Source organism: Panthera leo, chromosome B4 (genome assembly GCF_018350215.1).
Source record: "Panthera leo isolate Ple1 chromosome B4, P.leo_Ple1_pat1.1, whole genome shotgun sequence".
In the NCBI taxonomy this organism is placed as follows: domain Eukaryota; kingdom Metazoa; phylum Chordata; class Mammalia; order Carnivora; family Felidae; genus Panthera; species Panthera leo.
Window position 1 is genome coordinate 135,834,743 of NC_056685.1, and position 20,582 is coordinate 135,855,324.

The 20,582-nt window shown below is 43.4% G+C and overlaps 1 protein-coding gene and 1 long non-coding RNA gene across 11 annotated transcripts in view; one reads left to right on the forward strand and one right to left on the reverse strand.

Annotated features, from left to right (window-relative positions):
- EFCAB6 (EF-hand calcium binding domain 6) overlaps positions 1-20,582 on the reverse strand; it is a 244,357-nt gene that overhangs the window by 123,933 nt on the left and 99,842 nt on the right. For 8 of the 9 annotated variants that reach the window (XM_042948058.1, XM_042948060.1, XM_042948056.1 and 5 more), the window contains 2 exons: positions 9,740-9,850; positions 5,128-5,233 (listed from right to left, as the gene is read on the reverse strand). In XM_042948058.1, the coding sequence (XP_042803992.1) occupies positions 5,128-5,233; positions 9,740-9,850 (217 nt within the window). The remainder of the gene's footprint in view (positions 1-5,127; positions 5,234-9,739; positions 9,851-20,582) is intronic. The other variant, XM_042948059.1, reaches the window with a different exon arrangement.
- The window catches only part of LOC122225235, a 29,209-nt gene that overhangs the window by 3,219 nt on the left and 5,408 nt on the right, over positions 1-20,582 (forward strand). The window contains exons 1-2 of one of the 2 annotated variants that reach the window (XR_006205165.1): positions 4,030-4,116; positions 20,417-20,556. This is a non-coding gene — a long non-coding RNA (uncharacterized LOC122225235). Of the gene's footprint in view, positions 1-4,029; positions 4,117-20,416; positions 20,557-20,582 lie in introns of those variants that run through there. The other variant, XR_006205164.1, reaches the window with a different exon arrangement.

Consider the following 20,582-nt stretch of genomic DNA (forward strand, 5'->3'; position numbering starts at 1 on the left):
CGCCATGGATCGGTACTTCGTTCCTTTTCATCCTTGTTATTATTCCACTGTATGGATATGCCACATTTTGTTTCTCTTACCGCAAGCAGATAAACACTTGGATCGCCTCGTTTGGAGATTATGAATAACGTGGGTATGAACATCTGCACACAAGTCTTCGTGTGGACAAAATGTTTTTACTTCCCTTGGGCAGCTACCTGCGAGTGGAATTGCTGGGTCAGGTGGTAAATTTCTGTTTAAATTTTAAAGAAACGACCATGTTGTTTCAACGGCAGCTGTACCATTTTCTATTTCCACCAGTAGGAGAGTAAATTCCATGTCCACGTCCCTGACGTGGTCCACTGACTGCTGCCTTTGTGACTTCGTCGTCACCATAAACTGGCAACTGGTGCACGAGCATGCTTCTGACTCGCATCCCTGGTGTCTAAGGATGTTGACCATCTTTTCACGTGCTCATTGGCCATTCATATGTCTTCTTTTTTTTTTTAATTTTTTTTAACGTTTATTTATTTTTGAGACAGAGAGAGACAGAGCATGAACGGGGGAGGGTCAGAGAGAGGGAGACACAGCATCCGAAACAGGCTCCAGGCTCTGAGCTGTCAGCACAGAGCCCGACACGGGGCTCGAACTCATGGACCGCGAGATCATGACCTGAGCCGAAGTCGGCCGCTTTACTGACTGAGCCACCCAGGCGCCCTTTTTTTTTAAATTTTTTAATGTTTAGTTTTGAGACAGAGAGAGAGAGAAAGACAGAGTGCGAGTGGGGGAGGGGCAGAGAGAGAGGGAGACACAGAATCCGAAGCAGGCTTCAGGCTCCGAGCTGTCAGCACAGAGCCTGACGTGGGGCTCGAACTCATGAACCACGAGATCGTGACCTGAGCCGAAGCTGGACACTCAACTGGCTGAGCCCCCCAGGTGCCCCTCGTGTATCTTCTTTGATGAAATGTCTATTCAGATATTTTGCCCATTTTTTACATTGGGTTGTCCTCTTACTGAGTTTGAAGAGTTCTTACATAGTCTCCATGGAAGTCCCTTACCCAATATAGATTTTGCATTTATTTTCTCCCAGAATGTGACTTAATGGTATCATTTGGAGCACAATTTTTTAATTGTGATGATTCCAGCTTATGGGGTTTTTTCCCCCTTTATGGATCATGCTTTTAGTGTCCTAAGAAATACTTGCCCAACACAGGTCACAAAGATTTACGCACATGCCTTCTTCTAAGAGTTTTGTCATTTTAACTCTTACATTTAGGTTTATGGTCCATTTTTAGTTGCGTATGGGGTAAGGCAGTTCCTCTTTTTTTGCATATGGCTATCCAACAGTCTCAGGACCATTTGTTGGAAAGATGATCCTCTTTCCCACTGATCTTGTCAAAGATGGATTGACCATAAACATTAAGGTCTATTTCTGGACTCTCGGTTCTGTTCCATTGAGCAATCTGTCTATCCTCCTGCCATTGCCACACTGTTCTGACGCCATAGCTCTGTACTAAGATCCCAAAGTGCTCTAACTTGGTTCTTTTTTTCCAAGATTGGTTTTGGCTATTTGGCAATCTTTTCATTTCCATATGAATTTTAAAATCTATTTTTAATTTCTGCAAAAAAAAAAAGACAGATGAAAAAAATTGGGGTGCCTGGGTGGCTCAGTCGGTTGAGCGTCTGACTTTGGCTCAGGTCATGATCTCAAAGGTTCGTGAGTTTGTGCCCCACGTTGGGCTCTGGGCTGACAGCTCAGAGCCTGGAGCCTGCTTTGGATTCTGTGTCTCCCTCTTTCTCTGCCCCTCTCCTGCTTATGCGCTCTCTCTCTCTCTCTCTCTCAAAAATAAATAAACATTAAAAAAATAGACAGTTGGCATTTCAACAGGGTTTGCATTGAACCTGTTGAATCTATAGGTCAATTTGGAGAGAACTGCCATCTTGATACTATCGAATCTTCCAATCCATGACCGTGGAATGTTTCTTCATTAATTTACATTTTATTTAATTTCTTTTAATAGTGTTTTGTAATTTGCAGTGTACAAGTCTGGCACTTTTGTTACATTTACTACTAGGTATTTTATACTTGTTGATGCTATGGTGAGTGGCACTGCTTTCTGAAGTTCCTTTTCAGATTGTTCATTGCTAGTCGATGGAAATGTAACTGATGTGGGTATATTGGTCTTATATTCTACAACCTTGATGAACACACTTGTTATTTGTAGAAGTCTGTGTGTGTCCACTGTGTTGTCTGTAAGTAAGGGCAGTTTTACTTCTTCCTCTCCAATCTGGATGCCTTCTATTTCTTTTCTTCCAGGATTGCACTGTCTAGAACTTCAGTACAATGTTGCAGAGAAGTAGCAAAAGTTGACATTTTGTGTTTTTCATCATCCTGGGGGAAAGTATTCAGTCACTTACCATCAAATGTGCTGTTAGCTATGGGTTCGTTTTAGATGCCCTTCATCAGTTTAAGGAATTTCCCTGCTCTTGGTCTGTTGAAAGTTATCACGAAACAGGGCTGGATTTTGCAAATCCTTTTTCTGCATCTTTCAAGACGATCATGTGGTTTTTTCCCTTAATTCTATTAACACTGTGTACTATATTAATTGATTTTTTGGAAGTCGAACCAAGGCTGCAATCCTGGGATAAATCCCACACGGTCATAGCATTTAATCTTTTGTTTGTGTTGCTGGATTTGGTTTACTTATGTCTTGCTGAGAATTTCTACAACAATATTCATGAAGGATATTGGTTGTTCGTTTTCTTGTGATCTCTTTGTCTGGCTTTAGTATTAAAGTGGCATCGGCCTCAGAGAATGAATTGGGAGGCATTCCTTCCTCTGATATTTACTGGAGGTTTGTGAAGGACTTGTTATTATTTCTATAAGCAATCTTTGTAGTCTTCAATGTAGAGAATTTTCATTTTTTTTTTGTTAGGTTATGTTTCTAGGCATTTGATTTTTTTAATAAAATTATTAGAAATGATATTTTAAAGTTTACTTTTCTAATTGATTACTGCAGCTTATAGAAATACTATTGACCTTCGAACACTGACCTTCTAACTTCTGTTATTAATTCTAGTATGTTCTAGAAGATTCTTTTGGACTTTCTACCGAGAAAATCACGTGGGCTGCAAACAACACTGAAAAGAAGGGTGGATAAACACGTAGGGCACAAATAGTTTTTGGGTGACAGAAAGTGAGCCACGCCAGGTTTCAATATAAGTGATCGAGGTGACTGGGTCACTCAGAGGGAAGGTGGTGGTGTGTGGAAAGAGCACACATAGCTACTTGGGAGGCATGAGTCGGAGCAGACGTAAAGCTGCCTTTCTTTCTGTAACAATTCTGCATCCCTCTCTACAGCAGGAGAGGGACGTGCTTCCCACCGCTGTCCTCTGCAGCCAGGCACAAATGCCCTCTCCTGCCTACTCCTGGCTCTCTCCCTCTGCCTGCCTCCTTCCGGGTTCCAGAGCGTGCCCAAGACCAGGGCAAATGGCGGTCGGGGGGGGGGGGGGGGGGTCGGAAATCCCACTTGGCATCCGGCAACTCTAAGCATCGGACGCTCCCTGCTGTCATGTGTCACTCCAGAGTGTGAGCTCATCATTGGCCGGGCCTTTGCGTCACTCATCTGTGCGTTCAGCGCCAGGGCCCACGGCACGCACGGCACGCACGGCCCAGCGTGGGGCAGGCACTCGATTCCTCACCCCTGCGTGTTCGTTGATCGGTTCTGTTTGTGAAACAGCACATCAATGACCGCTAAATAGTCCCGTATTTGGAGCGGCTGGCGTTATTACAGCCCTCCATTAACGGAGATGAGATTTCCCTATTTTTAATTAAATTACGTCAATGGACCACTAGGCGCTGAGGCGGGTAAACACACAAAAGCCTTCACTTGCGTCCGAGAGGAGGCCCAGCCGACACACTCACAGGCGGCTCTGCCCAAGGCTGCAGTGGGCCTCCCTCTGGAGCAGCTGGTTTGAGTCAAGCTCCGCCACTCACGAGCTGGGAGCCTCAGGCCGGATACTTAACACTGCCGTTCCCTTTCCTCGGCAGATGAGGGCAAAGGCAAAGGCTTAAACGGAGATCGTGATAGTGCCTACCTCACAGAGGTGTGGAGAGGCGGAAGCGAGTGAAGACGGGTAAGTCACAGGAGACAGTCCCCGGCACGTCGTAAGCACGCATTATCATCGTTCACTCAGTGTAAGAGACCAGGTCATCTAGTTCTAAAGATTACTTAGAACAGGCAGGCCAGCTAAAATGCTCCCCTCCCCCAGGAAAACAGAACCCCAAATCTCTGCGTCTACACTAGGCTCAGAAACCATAAGCAACGGCATTCTAGATCAACGGAGACGAGGAACCACAGTCTCCAGTACAGACAGCAAACCTCTGAACCTTGAGGTCCGCCTCCAGGCCACGTGGGCTCCTCCCCAGAACGCTGCCCTACAGCCGCCCTGCAGGAAGGCTCCCGCCGAGGCCAAGTGTCTCCTCTTCTGCACACAGTCAGATCTGAGTCTGAGGCAAAGCAAGTCACTGGACTCCTCCATATTTACTGGATTCGGCTGTTGAATGTGCTTGGTCAGCAGCCAACTTGGGAAAATGTTGCATGTTTCCAAAGTATCCAAGTGCTGCTTTCTAAATACACATTAAGGTGGGACAGGAGCTAATATTTAAAGCAAGTTACAAACTCATGAATTGGCCTCCTTCCGCAGCATAATTAAACCATTAAATAGGCTCTTTAGAACGAAGAAAACGTTCCTGTGATGGGCCACACGTCGTTATGAACCCACACCCTCCGGGCTGGGGTGAGGAAGGCTCAGCAGGTCCGGCTTACTCGTTAGGCAGTGAGTGCTGAGCAGACAGTGCACCCTCAGCGACCTTGCCATGCGCTGTTCTCACCCCCTGGCATCTCCCTCACCTCGGTGCAGGACATTTTATGTTATCTGACCTCCCAATCCCAGCCAGCTCCTGAGGTCAGGAGTGAGGTTATATCCCTAAGCACTCGGGACAATTGCTAGCTTACAGCAGGAGCTCAGAACATGTGTGTCGGTTGGGTAAATGGATGAAAATACAGTTTTTGTTAGCCTGGGTCTGAGTGTTCTCGTTCTGAGAAACAGTGAGGTTTTCACCAGGGAAGGGGTTCGAGATCTTACGGTCTTGGCGTTCAGTAGTGCTTTCTTCAGTGACGCAGAGTGACCCTCGTGTCTAGATAACTTGGGGATAATGTTTTCCTCGCAAGATTGATTTTTGGAAGTGATGCTACAAGAGGATGAAGAGAAAAACAGGAATAAGGTTACGCTCTTGAACTCTGTTCTTCCTTAATGCAAAAAAAAAAAAAAAAAAAAAAAAAAAAAAGCACCTTACAACCATCACAATGCTTTATTAGTGGATGGCTTTTCTTCCTGAAAGTGTACTGTGCTTACGTGTGGGCCCACTGGTCGCTCAGGCAGTGCGGTACCTGATACGGGAGACAGTGGGGATGCCCCATCATTCTCCATTTCCCATGCCAGCTAACCGTGGCTAGCTGTCTCGCCAGTCTGTGCCCCTGGTCCCATCATTCTCCATTTCCCATGCCAGCTAACCGTGGCTAGCTGTCTCGCCAGTCTGTGCCCCTGGTCTCAAAAGAGGCCAGGAAAGAGATCACGATCACCGCTGAGACTGTCACCTCCCTGTGTATAAGGGGGAGCACGTCGAGGCACACTCACCCACACGGTAAGTGAGGGCACACGCTTCCCGTGTTAAAACGGTGGGAATGTCAACCTTAACAACGTCCCCCTCCCTGTTGACAATGGCCACGGCCACCGACATCATCAGAGCCCTCTCCTCTCCCTTTCTTGCCTCTCGCAACCGTCCCCTGAGCGCAGGTCCATCAGTCTGGACGTGTGTTCCTGAAGGCCTATGACCACCCCACTCAGAAATCAAAGCCGACTTCACCCTGGACTCTGATCAGAAGGGGGTTGCAGAATCTCATAATACAAATCTACAGATACCCCTGTCGGCCTCTGCTTTTCAATGTTCAGTTAGACGGGATGATGTTTCCCACTAAAAAAAGAATGAGGGGCGCCTGGGTAGCTCAGTCAGTTAAGTGACCAACTCTTGATTTTGGCTCAGGTCACAATCCCGGGGTCGTGGGATTGAACCCTGAGCTGGGGGCTCTGTGTGAGCATGGAGGCTGCTTAGCAGACACATAGATCAAGGGAACAGAATAGAGAACCCAGAAATGGACTCACAAATGTATGGTCAACTCATCTTCAACAAAGCAGGAAAGAGTATCCAATGGAAAAAAGACAGTCTCTTTAGCAAATGGCCTGGGAAAACTGGACAGCAACTTGCAGAAGAATGAACCTGGACCACTTTCTTACACCATCCACAAAAAGAAACTCAAAATGGATAGAAGACCTAAACGTGAGACAGCAAACCATCAAAATCCTACACGAGAAAACAGGCAGCAACCTCTTTGACCTCGGCCACAGCAACTTCATATTTGACATGTCTCCAGAGGCAAGGGAAATAAAAGCAAAAATGAACTATTGGGACCTCATCAAGATAAAAAGCTTCTGCACAGCAAAGGAAACAATCAACAAACTGAAAAGCAGCCAATGGAATGGGAGAAGATATTTGCAAATGACATATCAGATACAGGGTTAGTATCCAAAATCTATAAAGAACTTATCAAACTCAACACCCAAAAAACAAATAATCCAGTGAAGAAATGGGCAAAAGACATGAAGAGACACTTTTCCAAAGAAGACATCTAGATGGCTAACAGACGCATGAAAAAATGTTCAACATCACTCAGCAACAGGAGAATACAGATCAAAACCACAATGAGATACCACCTCACGCCAGTCAGAATAGCTAAAACTAATAGATAGATGTTGGCGAGGATGTGGAGAAAGAGGAACCCTTTCGTACCGTTGGTATGAAGGTAAACTGGTGCAGCCACTCTGGAAAACAGTATGGGGGTTCCTCAAAAAATTCAAAATAGAACTACCCTGTGACCCAATCATTGCACTATTAGGAATTTATCCAAGGGATACAAAAATGCTGATTTGAAGGGGCACAGGCACCCCAATGTTTACAGACGCACTATCAACAATAGCCAAACTATGGAAAGAGCCCAAATGTCCATCAGCTGATGAATGGATAAAGAAGACACGGTATACATATTCAATGGAATATTACTCGGTGGTGAAAAAGAATGAAATCTTGCCATTTGCAACAACGTGGGTGGAACTGAAGGATATTATGCTCAGTGAAATAGGTCAGTCAGAGAAAGACTGATATCATATGATTTCACTCATACGTGGCATTTGAAAAACTCAACAGACGACCATAGGAGAAGGAAAGGAAAAGTAAGATAAAAACAGAGAGGAAGGCAAACCACAAGAGGCTCTTAAATACAGAGAACTGAGGGTTGATGGGGGTGGGCTGGGGTGAGGGAGAGAGGTTCAATGGGTGACGGGCATGAAGGAGGGCACTTTTCGGGCCGAGCACTGGTGTTGTGTGTAACAGATGGATCACTGGGTTCTTCTCCTGAAGCCAAGACCACGCTGTATGTTAGCTAACTTGAAAATAAATAAATAAATAAATAAATAAATAAACAAACAAACAAACAAACAAATAAATAAGAAAAAAAATTCTCCCTCTCTCTTTGCCCTTCTCCCCCAACTTGTGCTCTTTCCCTCTTTCTAAGTTTAAAAAAAAAAAAAAAATGAGAGTGAATCAGCTCAACAATTCTCACATCCGTTTGGGGCAGGGGGTTTACTGCTGCATCTACAGCCATCTTAGCTTTCTCCAGCTGTACAAAAACACAGAAACACACACACACCTACGACCATTTCTAAGAAATATATACAGTAGGGGCGCCCCGGTGGCTCGGTCGGTTGGGCGTCCGACTTCGGCTCAGGTCATGATCTCGCGCTTCGTGGGTCCGAGCCCCACGTCGGGCTCTGTGCGGACGGCTCGGAGCCCGGAGCCTGCTTCGGAGTCTGCGTCTCCCTCTCTTTCTGCCCCTCCCCAGCTCGCGCTCTGTCTCTCTCTCAAAAATAAACACTAAAAAAAAATTTTTTTTTAAGAAATATATAAAGTGGCAGAATTCCCGAGTCTGGTTGCTCATGTGACGACTGCAACCTGGTTTTTCGAAAGATCACTGGCACAGGAATGAATGGATACTTCTGCAATAATCATCACCGTATACAGTACCACCGACGAGGGGGCCCAGTAGTTCTCTGGTGTGTGTTGGGGGTGGGACAGGGGGTACCGTGCTAGGCACTGTGGGATGTTTAGAGCAAACCTGGCCACCGCCCACTAGATATCATTAGCGCCCCCACCCCAGCTGTGACAACCAAAAACATCTCTGGGTGGCTGGGATTGCCCCTAGTCGAGAATCACTATTTAAACTTTATTTATGTTGAGAGAGAGAAGCAGGGAGACAGAGAGAGAGAGAGAGCACATCCCAAGCAGATTCTTCACTGTCAGCGCAGAACGTGATGTGGGGCTTGATCCCGTGACCTTGAGATAGTGACCCGAGCCGAAATCAAGAGGTGTGTCAGACACTTAACCAATCAAGTCACCCAGGTGCCCTGAGAATCACTGTTTTAAAGTAAATGAAACTCACATTTTAATTCTTTCCTATCTTTCAGTTAAGAAAATCGCAAAAAAAACAGAAGTAACTTCACTTAAGAAATAGGCTCACGGAGTTGCATCCCAGGAACAGGGTGGGGGTGGAGGGGTGGGGAGGGAGCTCTAAATACCTGGAAGGCCAGTAACCAGGGCAGTTCATCAAATATTCATAAATCCCTGAGACACAGAGCGGACCTGGTGAAATGGGAATTAACTCTGTGGCCCCACGACTCGGGCCCAGGGGTTTCGGAAAGGCAAGAGGCCAGCGGGGGCCGCCTGACGGGAATGCAGACGCACCAGACAGCAGGTCCTGGCTCCTTCACTCCTTACTCGTGTGGCCTCCGACATGTTGCTCACTATTCTGATGCTCTATTTTTCTCATATTTTACTTCACAACAGAGCATAGTGCTTTCGATGAACTTGCCGAGGTTATAAAGCCTGGTTTTTTCCCTTAAAATTTATATAGGGCGATCAATACAGGATACACATTCACGTAAACAAAATAGTTCTTAGAGCCAAAGCCTAAACTTTAAAATGTCATATTATTAAGTGCTTGTTTCACATTTTCGGCCCCATCACAATTTACGTGATACGTAAATCTGAAGTTGTAATAGACGTTAGAATGAAAACAGAAATAATGGCGCTCGGGGCAAAAAATCCCCCTGACCCACGATAACTGCACCACGCATCGTGGTCAGGAGACAAATGAATGTGAATTGTTCCTTCCTGTGTAACGCTTAACACAACATGCTTCTACACAATTTCCCAAGAACACACGCAAAGCTCAGTGTGACGCTGGCGGCGTTGATGTGCGCACGTCCAAAACTCAGTCTCCATTTCTGCCTCCACCGCGCTCACTAAGTGGCAGGTCTAGTTAAGACCCTTACACTCTCAGGTTTTCATCTAGAAACTGGAATAATAATTATACCCATCCTATAGTTTAAGGCCATCTGAAATAAGAATGCCTGTGTGGGAAACAGTTGATGAATGGTAAATCGCTATGTCAAGTTCATAATTATCCCATGAAGACTAATTTCTCATTCAAAACCTGAAGAAAAAGTCATGCAGATATTCTCATAGATTATAATAGGTGTAACTGAAATTTGGTTCTTCTGTTTTTGTTTTTGTTTTCCCACATACCTGTTTCTTTTGGTCGGGGGAACTGTGTTGTTGACTTCCAACCACTGGGACTCATAAAATGAGGTTAGAAATTGTTTCCAATTGACTCTAGCGGTGGTTTTAAGTCCAAATCTGGATTTAAAAAAGTAAAAATATTACTTTAAATATTTTTCCTATAATGTTTCATGGATCAGATGTTTAATATTGAAGAGTGCAGCAATGAATTTAGGTGAAGTTTCAAATCTAAGGCAAACAAGATAATTTAGTAAAATAGTACTACCAATTGACTTTTAAAAAAGCAAGGAAAACCAAACTGACGCTACAGCTCCTTGTTCCTGTATTCCCTTAGCGGTAGGTAGCATACAGTTGAAGGAAGAAACAAAGGAATTTGATTCTCATGTTCATGAGATAATTCTTTCAAAGTCACTGTTTGGAGAGTTCAGTCACCGCGGGAGGCAGAGTAAAGGCCCGGGACGCACCCACTTCCTAATCCCCGGGATCTGTGAGTGTGGTCTCAGGTGGCAAAAAGGGACTGTGCAGATGTGATTAAGGCACAGGTGCAGAGACGGGAGGGTACCCAGGCTAACCAGGGATCCAGTGGGCCGATCTTATCACAGGAGTTCTCCATATCAGAGAGTTTCTCTGAGCTGTAGCCAGAAAAAGACGTGAGGACAGGAGAAGGGCCAAGGAGGTGACTGGAGATGCAGGAAGGGCCGCGTGCCCAGGAAGCAGGCACCTCTAGGAGGCCGCAAAGGCGAGAAACGGACTCTGCATTTCTCCACTCGGCTCGTGCTGCTTTGTCACGGCAGCAACTGAAAACAAGTACAGATGCGAAATCACAGCAGGAACGAGTAACTGGAAAATTGTTGAAAAGGAAACTACCAAAGCCAGCGTGGCCCCGTGACTCGGGCCCAGGGGGTTCGGAAAGGCAAGGTGCCAGCAGGGGTCGCCTGACGGGAACCCAGACACACCCGACAGCCGGTCCTGGCTCCTTCACTCCCTACCCGTGTGGCCTCCGACACGTTGCTCACTATTCTGATGCTCTATTTTTCTCATCTATAAAATGAGCATAATGTCCTCCTCGGGGAGGGTTGCTCTAAGGATTAAAGCTACTAGATCGAAAAGCCCCCACTGCAGTATTGGATCACCAGCAGGTGTCCCATCACACACGCCACCCTACTGTCTATGTGACCCAGCCGCTAAGCATCACCCACGCTTCCATAACGGGGCGGGGCGGGGGGGACGAAAAGAATTTGGGCTAAGATTCTTCAACGGCAGATACGAGATGCAAAAGTGGGGAATGCCACAAGACAGACTTCCCTGTTTTGACGGCCAAAACTAGTGGCTGTAAGGAAACTGGTCTCGGGTGGATCAGACGCGGGCCACGTGAGAAAGTACCAGCGTGCATGTGTGCACACGCAAACACACACGGAGTTGCGTGGCCCTTCATTCAAGGTTATGCTCTTCCTTGCCCAAGGTCCCTTATATTTGCTGCTTCCTTTGACAAATGCCACACTCCTCATCGTACGTCCTGTTCTTAATTCTACTCCTCTTTCGAGCTCAACTTAATCATGACTTTCTCAGGGAAGCCTTCTCTGATGTCCATAACCAGGGCTCTTTGCCCTGTCAGCCTGCCCCATAGCACTCTGCCTCCTTCCTTTATAGCATTTATCATGAAGGATTAGTATTATTAGCATCTGTCACTAAGGATTAATATTATGAGCATTTATCACTAAGAATTAGTATTATCAGCATTTAACACTTGCATAGCACCTGGGTCATGTTATGATTATAGCACCCAATGCTTGATAAATGGTTATTATTTATGCTTCTGCTATTAGGACCATAGATGTTTTCATGAGAACGGGAGATACTGATGGATTGATTTTCATTGTGTATACATGACAACATCTAAGAAGGAGACTGCGACAGTGGTCTAATGCCTTTCTGTTCACATACAAAACAAAGTTCCGCCTTTCATTCTTGGCCTTCCTTCCTCACATTGCCCACAACCTGGATAGAGTTTGTTAACACTATATATTTCCACCTTAGATTTCAGCAGGTTAGAAATTAATTTCCTATAATGGAAACACTGGGTCTACTGTTAAATGCAATCAGCTTCATATGCTATGTGTAGGAAATTACTTGCTCTTTGGGAAAAATATCAGATTAGATATTTGGGAAAAATATCAGATTCACCCCATTCTCTATACTAAAATAAATTCAAAATAAGTGAAGAAGTGAAACGTAAAAACAAGGACCACTAGCAAAGGAAAATCTAGGTCTATATTCAACTGGTATTTGAATAGGAATGGGTTTTTAAGTAACATTTAAGAAGGGAAATCACAAATTTCCCTATTCAATGCCATCAGCATAAAAAAGTTCCGTATGCCAGAAATACTGAAATAAAACTTAAGAGCCAAAAACCAGAGGCGCCTGGGTGGCTCAGTCAGTTGAGCATCTGACTCTAGATCTCAACTCAGTTCTTGATCTCAGGGTCATGAGTTCAAGCACCACGATGGACGCCCCCCACCCAAAAAAAGGCCAAAAAAAACAGACTTGTAAAGTTATGTAACATAAATATGCATAACAAATTGCAGATTTTCTTTTTTTTTTTTTTACAAATTTTTCAACGTTTTTTTATTTTTATTTTTGGGACAGAGAGAGACAGAGCATGAACGGGGGAGGGGCAGAGAGAGAGGGAGACACAGAATCGGAAACAGGCTCCAGGCTCCGAGCCATCAGCCCAGAGCCTGACGCGGGGCTCGAACTCACGGACCGCGAGATCGTGACCTGGCTGAAGTCGGACGCTTAACCGACTGCGCCACCCAGGCGCCCCCAGATTTTCTTAAAACATAAAGCACTTATACAAATTAATATAAAAATACTAAAACCTGATTTCTTCTTCCAATAATGGAGGAGTCCAACCCTACTGGACTAATCCTCCTACAGATAGTCACAAAAAGCTCTGGGCATAATACCAAAAGCAGTTACCTAAAAGCACTACAGGGTGAACAGATGTTGGGACGGCAAAACCCAACTCCGGTTGGGACTCCGTGCTGAGAGGAGTCGAGTTGTGAAGACGATGTTCAATGCTTTCAGCCTGGTGCTAGGTGCTGTAGCATGAGGGTTGCCAAGGGTACCAGTACCCCCCCCCCCAAAAAAAAAGTAGCCTTTATGGCCTGGAACACTAGAAGACCAAACCCAGGTGAGCCAAGACCCCTAGAGAGAAGGGGGAAATCTTGGAAGAAAAAGAGCCAGAGAGGGATTCCCCAAGCTCGGTCCTACCACATTTCTGACTCGCTCTGAATCTCACATGATCAGAACCTTCTCGTAATACTTAGCTAAACACAAAAGATCTGAACTAAGGTCAGAGCTGCCACCCAAGAAACAGAATATGAAGTTTGAGTCCAACCAAGACAACCACCTAGCGAAAACGAAAGAAACAATACTCATCGAAAAAATAATAACAAAAGTTAGAGTCTTTGTGATTTAATATTCAAAAAGTTGAGGACAGAATCTGCAATTATAGAACATATTAAAAAACCCAGGAAGATGGAACATTCTAGGGAGAAAAGTCTGACATACACGCAATTGGAATCACAGGAGGAGAGGAGAGAAATAATGGGGCAGAAAAGAATATTTGGAGACGACAGGCCAAAATGTCCCCAGATTTGATTAAAGAGATCCATTTACAGATTAAGACGCTGAACAAACACCAAGTAGAACACCATGAAAAAGGCCATACCAAGGCACATGACGAAGTCCGATTCAAAGAGTAAATCCTGAAAGCAACAAGAGAAAAATTACTCATTACATTCAGGGGACATTTTAACAGATGGCTTTTCATCCAAAATCATGGAAGCTGAAAGAAGTGGAACGACATCCGGAAGGGCCAAGAGAGAAAAAGAACTCACCCAAGACTTTTTCATCTAAGAAAATATCCTTCAAAAATGAAGGGTACAAGAAGACATTTTTATTTTTTTTCAACGTTTTTGTTTTTTTTTATTTTTTTTATTTTTTTTATTTTTGGGACAGAGAGAGACAGAGCATGAACGGTGGAGGGGCAGAGAGAGAGGGAGACACAGAATCGGAAACAGGCTCCAGGCTCCGAGCCGTCGGCCCAGAGCCCGACGCGGGGCTCGAACTCATGGACTGCGAGATCGTGACCTGGCTGAAGCCGGACGCTTAACCGACTGCGCCACCCAAGCGCCCTGAAGACATTTTTAAATAAAAGAAAGCTAAGGGAATCCATCTTTAGCACAGCGGTGCCTCGATAAAGGAAGTTCTTCGGGCTGCTGGGAAATGATAGCAGATGGAGACCTCGACTCTTCAGAAAAGAGAAAAGGGTCAGAAATGGTAAATATCTGGAAAAAATACAAAAGGCTATTTTGTTTTGGCTTTTTATCTTCTGAATTTATTTCTAGCTCTTTAAAGCGAAACAGTAATAACATTGTTTTGTGGCATTTGTAATATGGATAATTCACATAATACCCACGGTCTAAAGGGCACGGTGGGGCAGGACAGCGACCTATATGCTCACGCGGGTTCTGCATTTTATGTGAAGTGATACAGCGTCAACTGGATGCAGGCTAACGATGAGCAGGTAAATATGTACACTACAATCCCCATGAAAAATTATGTAAAAAAGCATAACTAAAAAGACTATAAGAAAATTAAAATGGAATTCCAAAAAATGTTCCAAATATCTGAGGAGAAGGAAGAAAAAGAGAAAACAAAACAAAAAACAAAAAAGGGAGATCCAAATCCAAATATATCAACAATCACTTTAAATATTAACGGACTAGGGGCGCCTGGGTGGCTCAGTCGGTTGGGCTTCCGACTTCGGCTCAGGTCACGATCTCACGGTCCGTGAGTTCGAGCCCCGCGTCGGGCTCTGGGCTGACGGCTCAGAGCCTGGAGCCTGCTTCCGATTCTGTGTCTCCCTCTCTCTCTGCCCCTCCCCAGTTCATGCTGTGTCTCTCTCTGTCTCAAAAATAAATAAAACGTTAAAAAAAATAAAAATAAAAAAAAATAAATAAATATTAACGGACTAAACAAACACTTCAATTGGGTCTTCTTTATGACCCCAATGTATGCTGTCACAAAAAAAGGGCACAATTAATATGAAGACACAGATAGGTTGACAAAAAGGACATCACCTTAAACCACATGATCAAGGGCAACCTCAACAGTGCAAGTCATATTAATACTCTACACCCTAGAAACGATGGAATGAGAATGGGACTTTGCCCCTGTGGTCTTCCTTCCAAAAACACATTACTCCAGTCCAACCAGCCAAATCCCAGTTGAGGGACATTCTGTAAAATATCTGACCAATAATCCCCAAAACAGGCAAGGTTGTTAGAAAACAAGGAAAGTCTGAGCCACTGTCAGAACCAAGAGGAGCCTAAGGACACACGACTACTAAATGTAATGGCGGATGTATCCTACGTGATATCCTGGAACAGAAAAAGGATATTAGGGGAAAACTGAGGAGATGTAAATAAAGTACAGGCTAACTAGTTAACAATAATACATCAATATTAGTTCATCAATTGGGAAAAATCTACCATACCAATGTAAGATGTTAATAACAGGGGAAGCTGAGTGTGGGGCACGTGAAAATTCTCTGCACTATCTCCACAATAGTTATATAAATGTAAAACTTCCGAAATAAAAGGTTATGTTTAAAAAGGATAATGAGGGACCATTATATATACCTTTATGTCAACCCATTTGACAATTAAGATGAAATGGAATGAGGGGCGCCTGGGTGGCGCAGTCGGTTAAGCGTCCGACTTCAGCCAGGTCACGATCTCGTGGTCCGTGAGTTCGAGCCCCGCGACGATCTCGCGGTCCGTGAGTTCGAGCCCCGCGTCAGGCTCTGGGCTGATGGCTCGGAGCCTGGAGCCTGTTTCCGATTCTGTGTCTCCCTCTCTCTCTGACCCTCCCCCGTTCATGCTCTGTCTCTCTCTGTCCCAAAAATAAATAAAAAACGTTGAAAAAAAAAAATTTAAAAAAAAAAAAAAAAAAAAAAAAAAAAAAAAAGATGAAATGGAATGTGTTGAAAACACAAATTACCAAAAATGACGCAAGAAGAAATAGAAAATGTGAATAATTCTCTATTTAAAAATTTTTTTATCTGAAAACAGTCCTAAAAAGAAAAATTCAGGCCTACATGGCTTCTCAGGTGAATTATATCAAACATTTAAGGAAAATAAATAATGTTGGCCAGAAAGTAGAGAGGGAGGAAACATTTCTCAACAGATTTTCCCAAGTTAACCTGATCCCAAACTAAGAGAAATATTTTACAAGCAAGGGCAACTTTAGACAAATGTCACTCATGAAAAAAGATGCAAAAAAATTTTTAACAAAATTTTAGCAGATAAAATTAAATATATAAAAAGGATACTATATATTATGACCAAGTGGGATTTAATCCCAGGATGTAAACTGGCTTAACTAAAAGTTGATCAATACAATTCACTATGTTAATAGAATAATGGAGGGAAATTACATAATATCAGAACAGATGCAGAAAATTGAATTGCGAAATTTGAATTTCGCAAAATTCAACACATATGATAAAAAAAGAACTCGTCAAAATAGGAATAGAAAGGAACTCCCTTAACCTAATAAAGGGCATCTAGAGGACACCCATGGCTAACATCACACTATGTTACTAGATGGAATGCTTTCTACCTAAGATCAGGTCAGAACAAGAGAAAGATGTCCAATTTTGCCATTTCAGCTCAGCATTGCACTTAATGTCCTACTTAGTAAAATAAAGCAAGAAAAAGAAACAAAAGGCATACAGACTGCAAAGGAAGATGTAAGCTTGCTTTTATTTGTAGGCAACATGATTATATTCAGAAACACGAGACAATCTACAATAAAAATATTTGAACTAATTAGCCAGTGAATTTAGTAAGGTCACAGTATTCTAAGTAAATATACAAAAAATCACTGTATGTCTAATTACTGGCCATGAATAGTTGGAAAATGAAATTTTAAAAATTCATTTACGATTGAATAAAAAATACCTAGAAATAAACATAATACGTGTAAGATTTGAGAATTATAAGCAACAAAATCTTGCCTAGGAAAATTAAACACCAAAACAAGTGGAAAGCTATACCATGTCCATGAAGTAGAAAACCGAATATAGTTAAAGTGGCAATTCTCCCCAATTGCTAGTATTTGCAATTAAAATCCTAGCAGGTTTTTTTCCTTTGATATATTGACAAACTGGTTCTAAAACACAAAGACCCTAGAATAGTCATACAATTGTGAAAGAGAAGAACAAGTCTAGAGGACTTGCACAATCTAATTTCAAGACTAAACTATTTAGCTACAGTAATCAAGGCAGTGTGGTATTGATGTGAGAATAATCCTATAGATTAATGGAAGAGCCTAGAGTCCAGAAACCTACTTATACTTATATAGTCAAGTGATTTCCAACAAAGGTGCAAAGTAATTCATCAGAGAAATAGTAGCCTTTTCAACAAAGACTCCTGGAACAACTGGATACCTGGATAGAAACAAAATGAACCTCCAACCCTACCTCACACCGTACTCAAAAACCATCCAGAAATGGATCTCCCCTAAAAACTACCCATAACAAACTTTCAAATAGATAAAACAGGCTTTATCAAAATTAAAAACTTTTGTACTTCAAAATACAAAGAGACAAGCAAGCCACACTGAGAAAATATGTGAAAATAGGTAGCTAACAAAAAAACCCATATCGAGAAAATACAAAGAACACTTGCAAATCAATAGGGAAATAAACAAACCAGTAAAGCATGCAAAAGATTTGTACATATACTTTCTAAAAGAATATATATGAATGGCTAATAATCACATGAAAATAGTCTCAACATCATTAGTCATCAGGGAAATGCAAATTAAAAGCAGAATGAGGAGTGCCTGGGTGGCTCAGTTGGTTAAGCGTCTGACTTCGGCATAGGTCATGATCTCGTGGTTCACGAGTTCGAGCCCCTTGTCAGGCTCTGTGCTGACAGCTTAGAGCCTGGAGCCTGCTTCCGATTCTGGGTCTCCCTCTCTCTCTGGCCCTCCCCCACCCATGCTCTGTCTCTCTCTCTCTCAAAAATAAACATTAAGAAAAAATTTTCAATCAGAATGAAATACCTTTACACACCACCAGAATGGGTAAAAGTCAGACTGGCAATACTAAGCATTGATGAGGATGTCGAGCAGCTGGAGTTCTTCCGTGTCACTGACGGAATTACAAAATGGGAGTTACTTTGGAAAAGGGTTTGACAGTGTCTTATAAATTTAAACATACACTCATACAACCCAGCAATTTTACTACGAGGTATTTACCCAAGAGAAATGAAAACGTGTATCCACACAAAGAATTGTATGTAAATGTTCACAGAAGTATCTTGCATAATGACCCCAAACTGAAAACAACCCAAACGTCTCTTAACTGTTGACAGGATTCACAAATTGTGGTAAACAAACACTGAGTCGGTCAAGCATCTGACTTTTGATTTTGGTTCAGGTCACGATCTCACAGTTTGTGAGATGGAGCCCTGAGTTGGGCTCTGCACTGACAGCATGCAGCCTGCTTGGGATTCTCTCTCTCCCTCTCTCTCTGCCCCTTCCCTGCTCTCTCTCTCTCTCTCTCTCTTAAAATAAATAAAAACATTAAAAAAGAAATCCAGAGGGAGAGCTGCCTAAGGCAAAAAAAAAAAAAAAAAAAAAAAAAAGAGCCACTGGGACATTTTTTAAAAATGTTTATTTTTGAGAGAGAGAGAGAGAGAGAGAGAGAGAGAGCGAGCAGGGGAGGGGCAGAGAGAGAGGGAGACACAGAATTGGAAGCAGGTTCCAGGCTCCAAGCTGTCAGCACAGGGCCCAACGCGAGGCTCAAACTCACGAGCCGTGAGATCATGACCCGAGCCAAAGTCAGACGCTTCACCGACTGAGCCACTCAGGTGCCCCGGGACATTTTTAAGAGTGAAAAAACTTGGCTATATCTTTGTGACTTTGGATAATGGTTGCTCATGTGATTTCTGGCAAAATGTGTGCTGATTTACTGAAAATTGTTTCATTCATGTGTTTATTCATGTTGATTATAAAACGTGAACAGTCTCAAACTGGAAAACAGGGGAAACCATGAAGAAAAAAATAAATTACTCATAATTATAACAGCCAGAGATAACCGCTACTGATATTTTAGTATATTTCCTTCCAGAATTTCTTTGTGTGCACAGGCACGCACACTCCATGCATACTTAACATCATTGAGATCATATGAGTTATCAGTTACGGTCTGTTTTCTCACAGTATTTATCAGGAGCATTTTTTATGTCATTAAAAAACCTTTGAAATTAACTTTTAATGGCTGCCACGTGTTTTGTCAACTCTTGAGTCAAAAGTGTGGACGTGTCTAAGGTTTTCACTACACATTGCTCAAATGTACTTCATAAAGGTGTTAATTTATTCTTTTTTTAAAAATTTTTTAAAATTTATTTTTGAAGGAGAGAGAGAGACAGAGCATGGGCGGGAGAAGGGCAGAGAGAGAGGGAGACACAGAATCCGAAGCAGGCTCCAGGCTCCGAGCTGTCGGCACAAAGCCCGACGTGGGGCTCGAACCCACAAACTGTGAGATCATGACCTGGGCCGAAGCCGGACCCTCAACCGACTGAGCCACCCAGGAGCCCCGGTGTTAATTTATTCTTATGAGGGAGGTCCGTGAGAGGCTTTTTGCCACATTTCCCACCGCCACTTCCAGATCCTTGCCAATCTGATAGGCGAAGGCACAGTGCCTCGTTGCTGTTTTGATTTGCGTGTCCTTTGCTGTTGCACTCACACGTTTTTCATGTTTAAAAGTTTTATGTACTTTCTCTGTGAATGATTCATTCGTGTCCTTTGACGATCTTCTGTGTTTTAAAAATGTTTGCTTTTACCCCAGTATAAGTTGCATAAAATAAAATTCATTCCTAAGTGTATAGTTTCATGAGTTTTGGCAGTGGTATATATTATCTAACCACTGCCGCAGCCAGTATTGAGGAATACCTCCACAACCCTAAAATTCTACTCTCGGCCTTTGGAACCAACCCCTCCCCTGACCTCAGCTCCGGCAACCAATGATCGCTCTCTGTCACGGTCACTCCGGTTTTGGCTTTTCTAGGAGTTCCCGTAAATGGAATAATCATACAGCGTGTACTCTTTTGTGCTCGACTGCTTCCTTCATTTACCATGTTTTTAAGACGCATCCGTGTTGTTGTAGATCCCAAGGTTTCTAACTGTTATTGCTGGGTTAAGCAATAACAATTAACCGACTGAGCCACCCAGGCGCCCCTAGTATTAAACTCTTCATTTCTGTCCCCTAATCTGTTCTCCTTCCTCCCGTCTTCAAATATATTAAGTTCCCATTCCATGCCGGCCTCTGTCGGCCTGGGATGCTCTTCGTCCCACAGCAAGTACAATGTGACTGGCATGCTCTGAATGTGTGTGACACGGCAGACTTCCTTTCTTTGTGCCCGATGCTTTCATAAAGGACCTGTCTTAAATGCCATCTCCCCCAGAAGTCTTCCCTAATGCCTCATCTGGGGTAGGCTTGCCCCCATGCATCACGATTTATCATTGGTTTGTTTATTTCTGATGCAACAATACGTGTTGGTATGAAAAAGCCCTTTCGGTGACTTTCGTATCCTCTTTCCCAAGCCCACCAACACTGCATTGCTAAGGATCCTCTGAAGGGAGATTATGGGCGCCCCACCAGAGGCCACAGAGAGGACGACAACCACAGGGTCAAGATTTAGAGGTCACTGAAGAGAAAGGGACCACACAGTACACCAGCCAAGGTAATCAAACTCCACCAGAAAGCCAA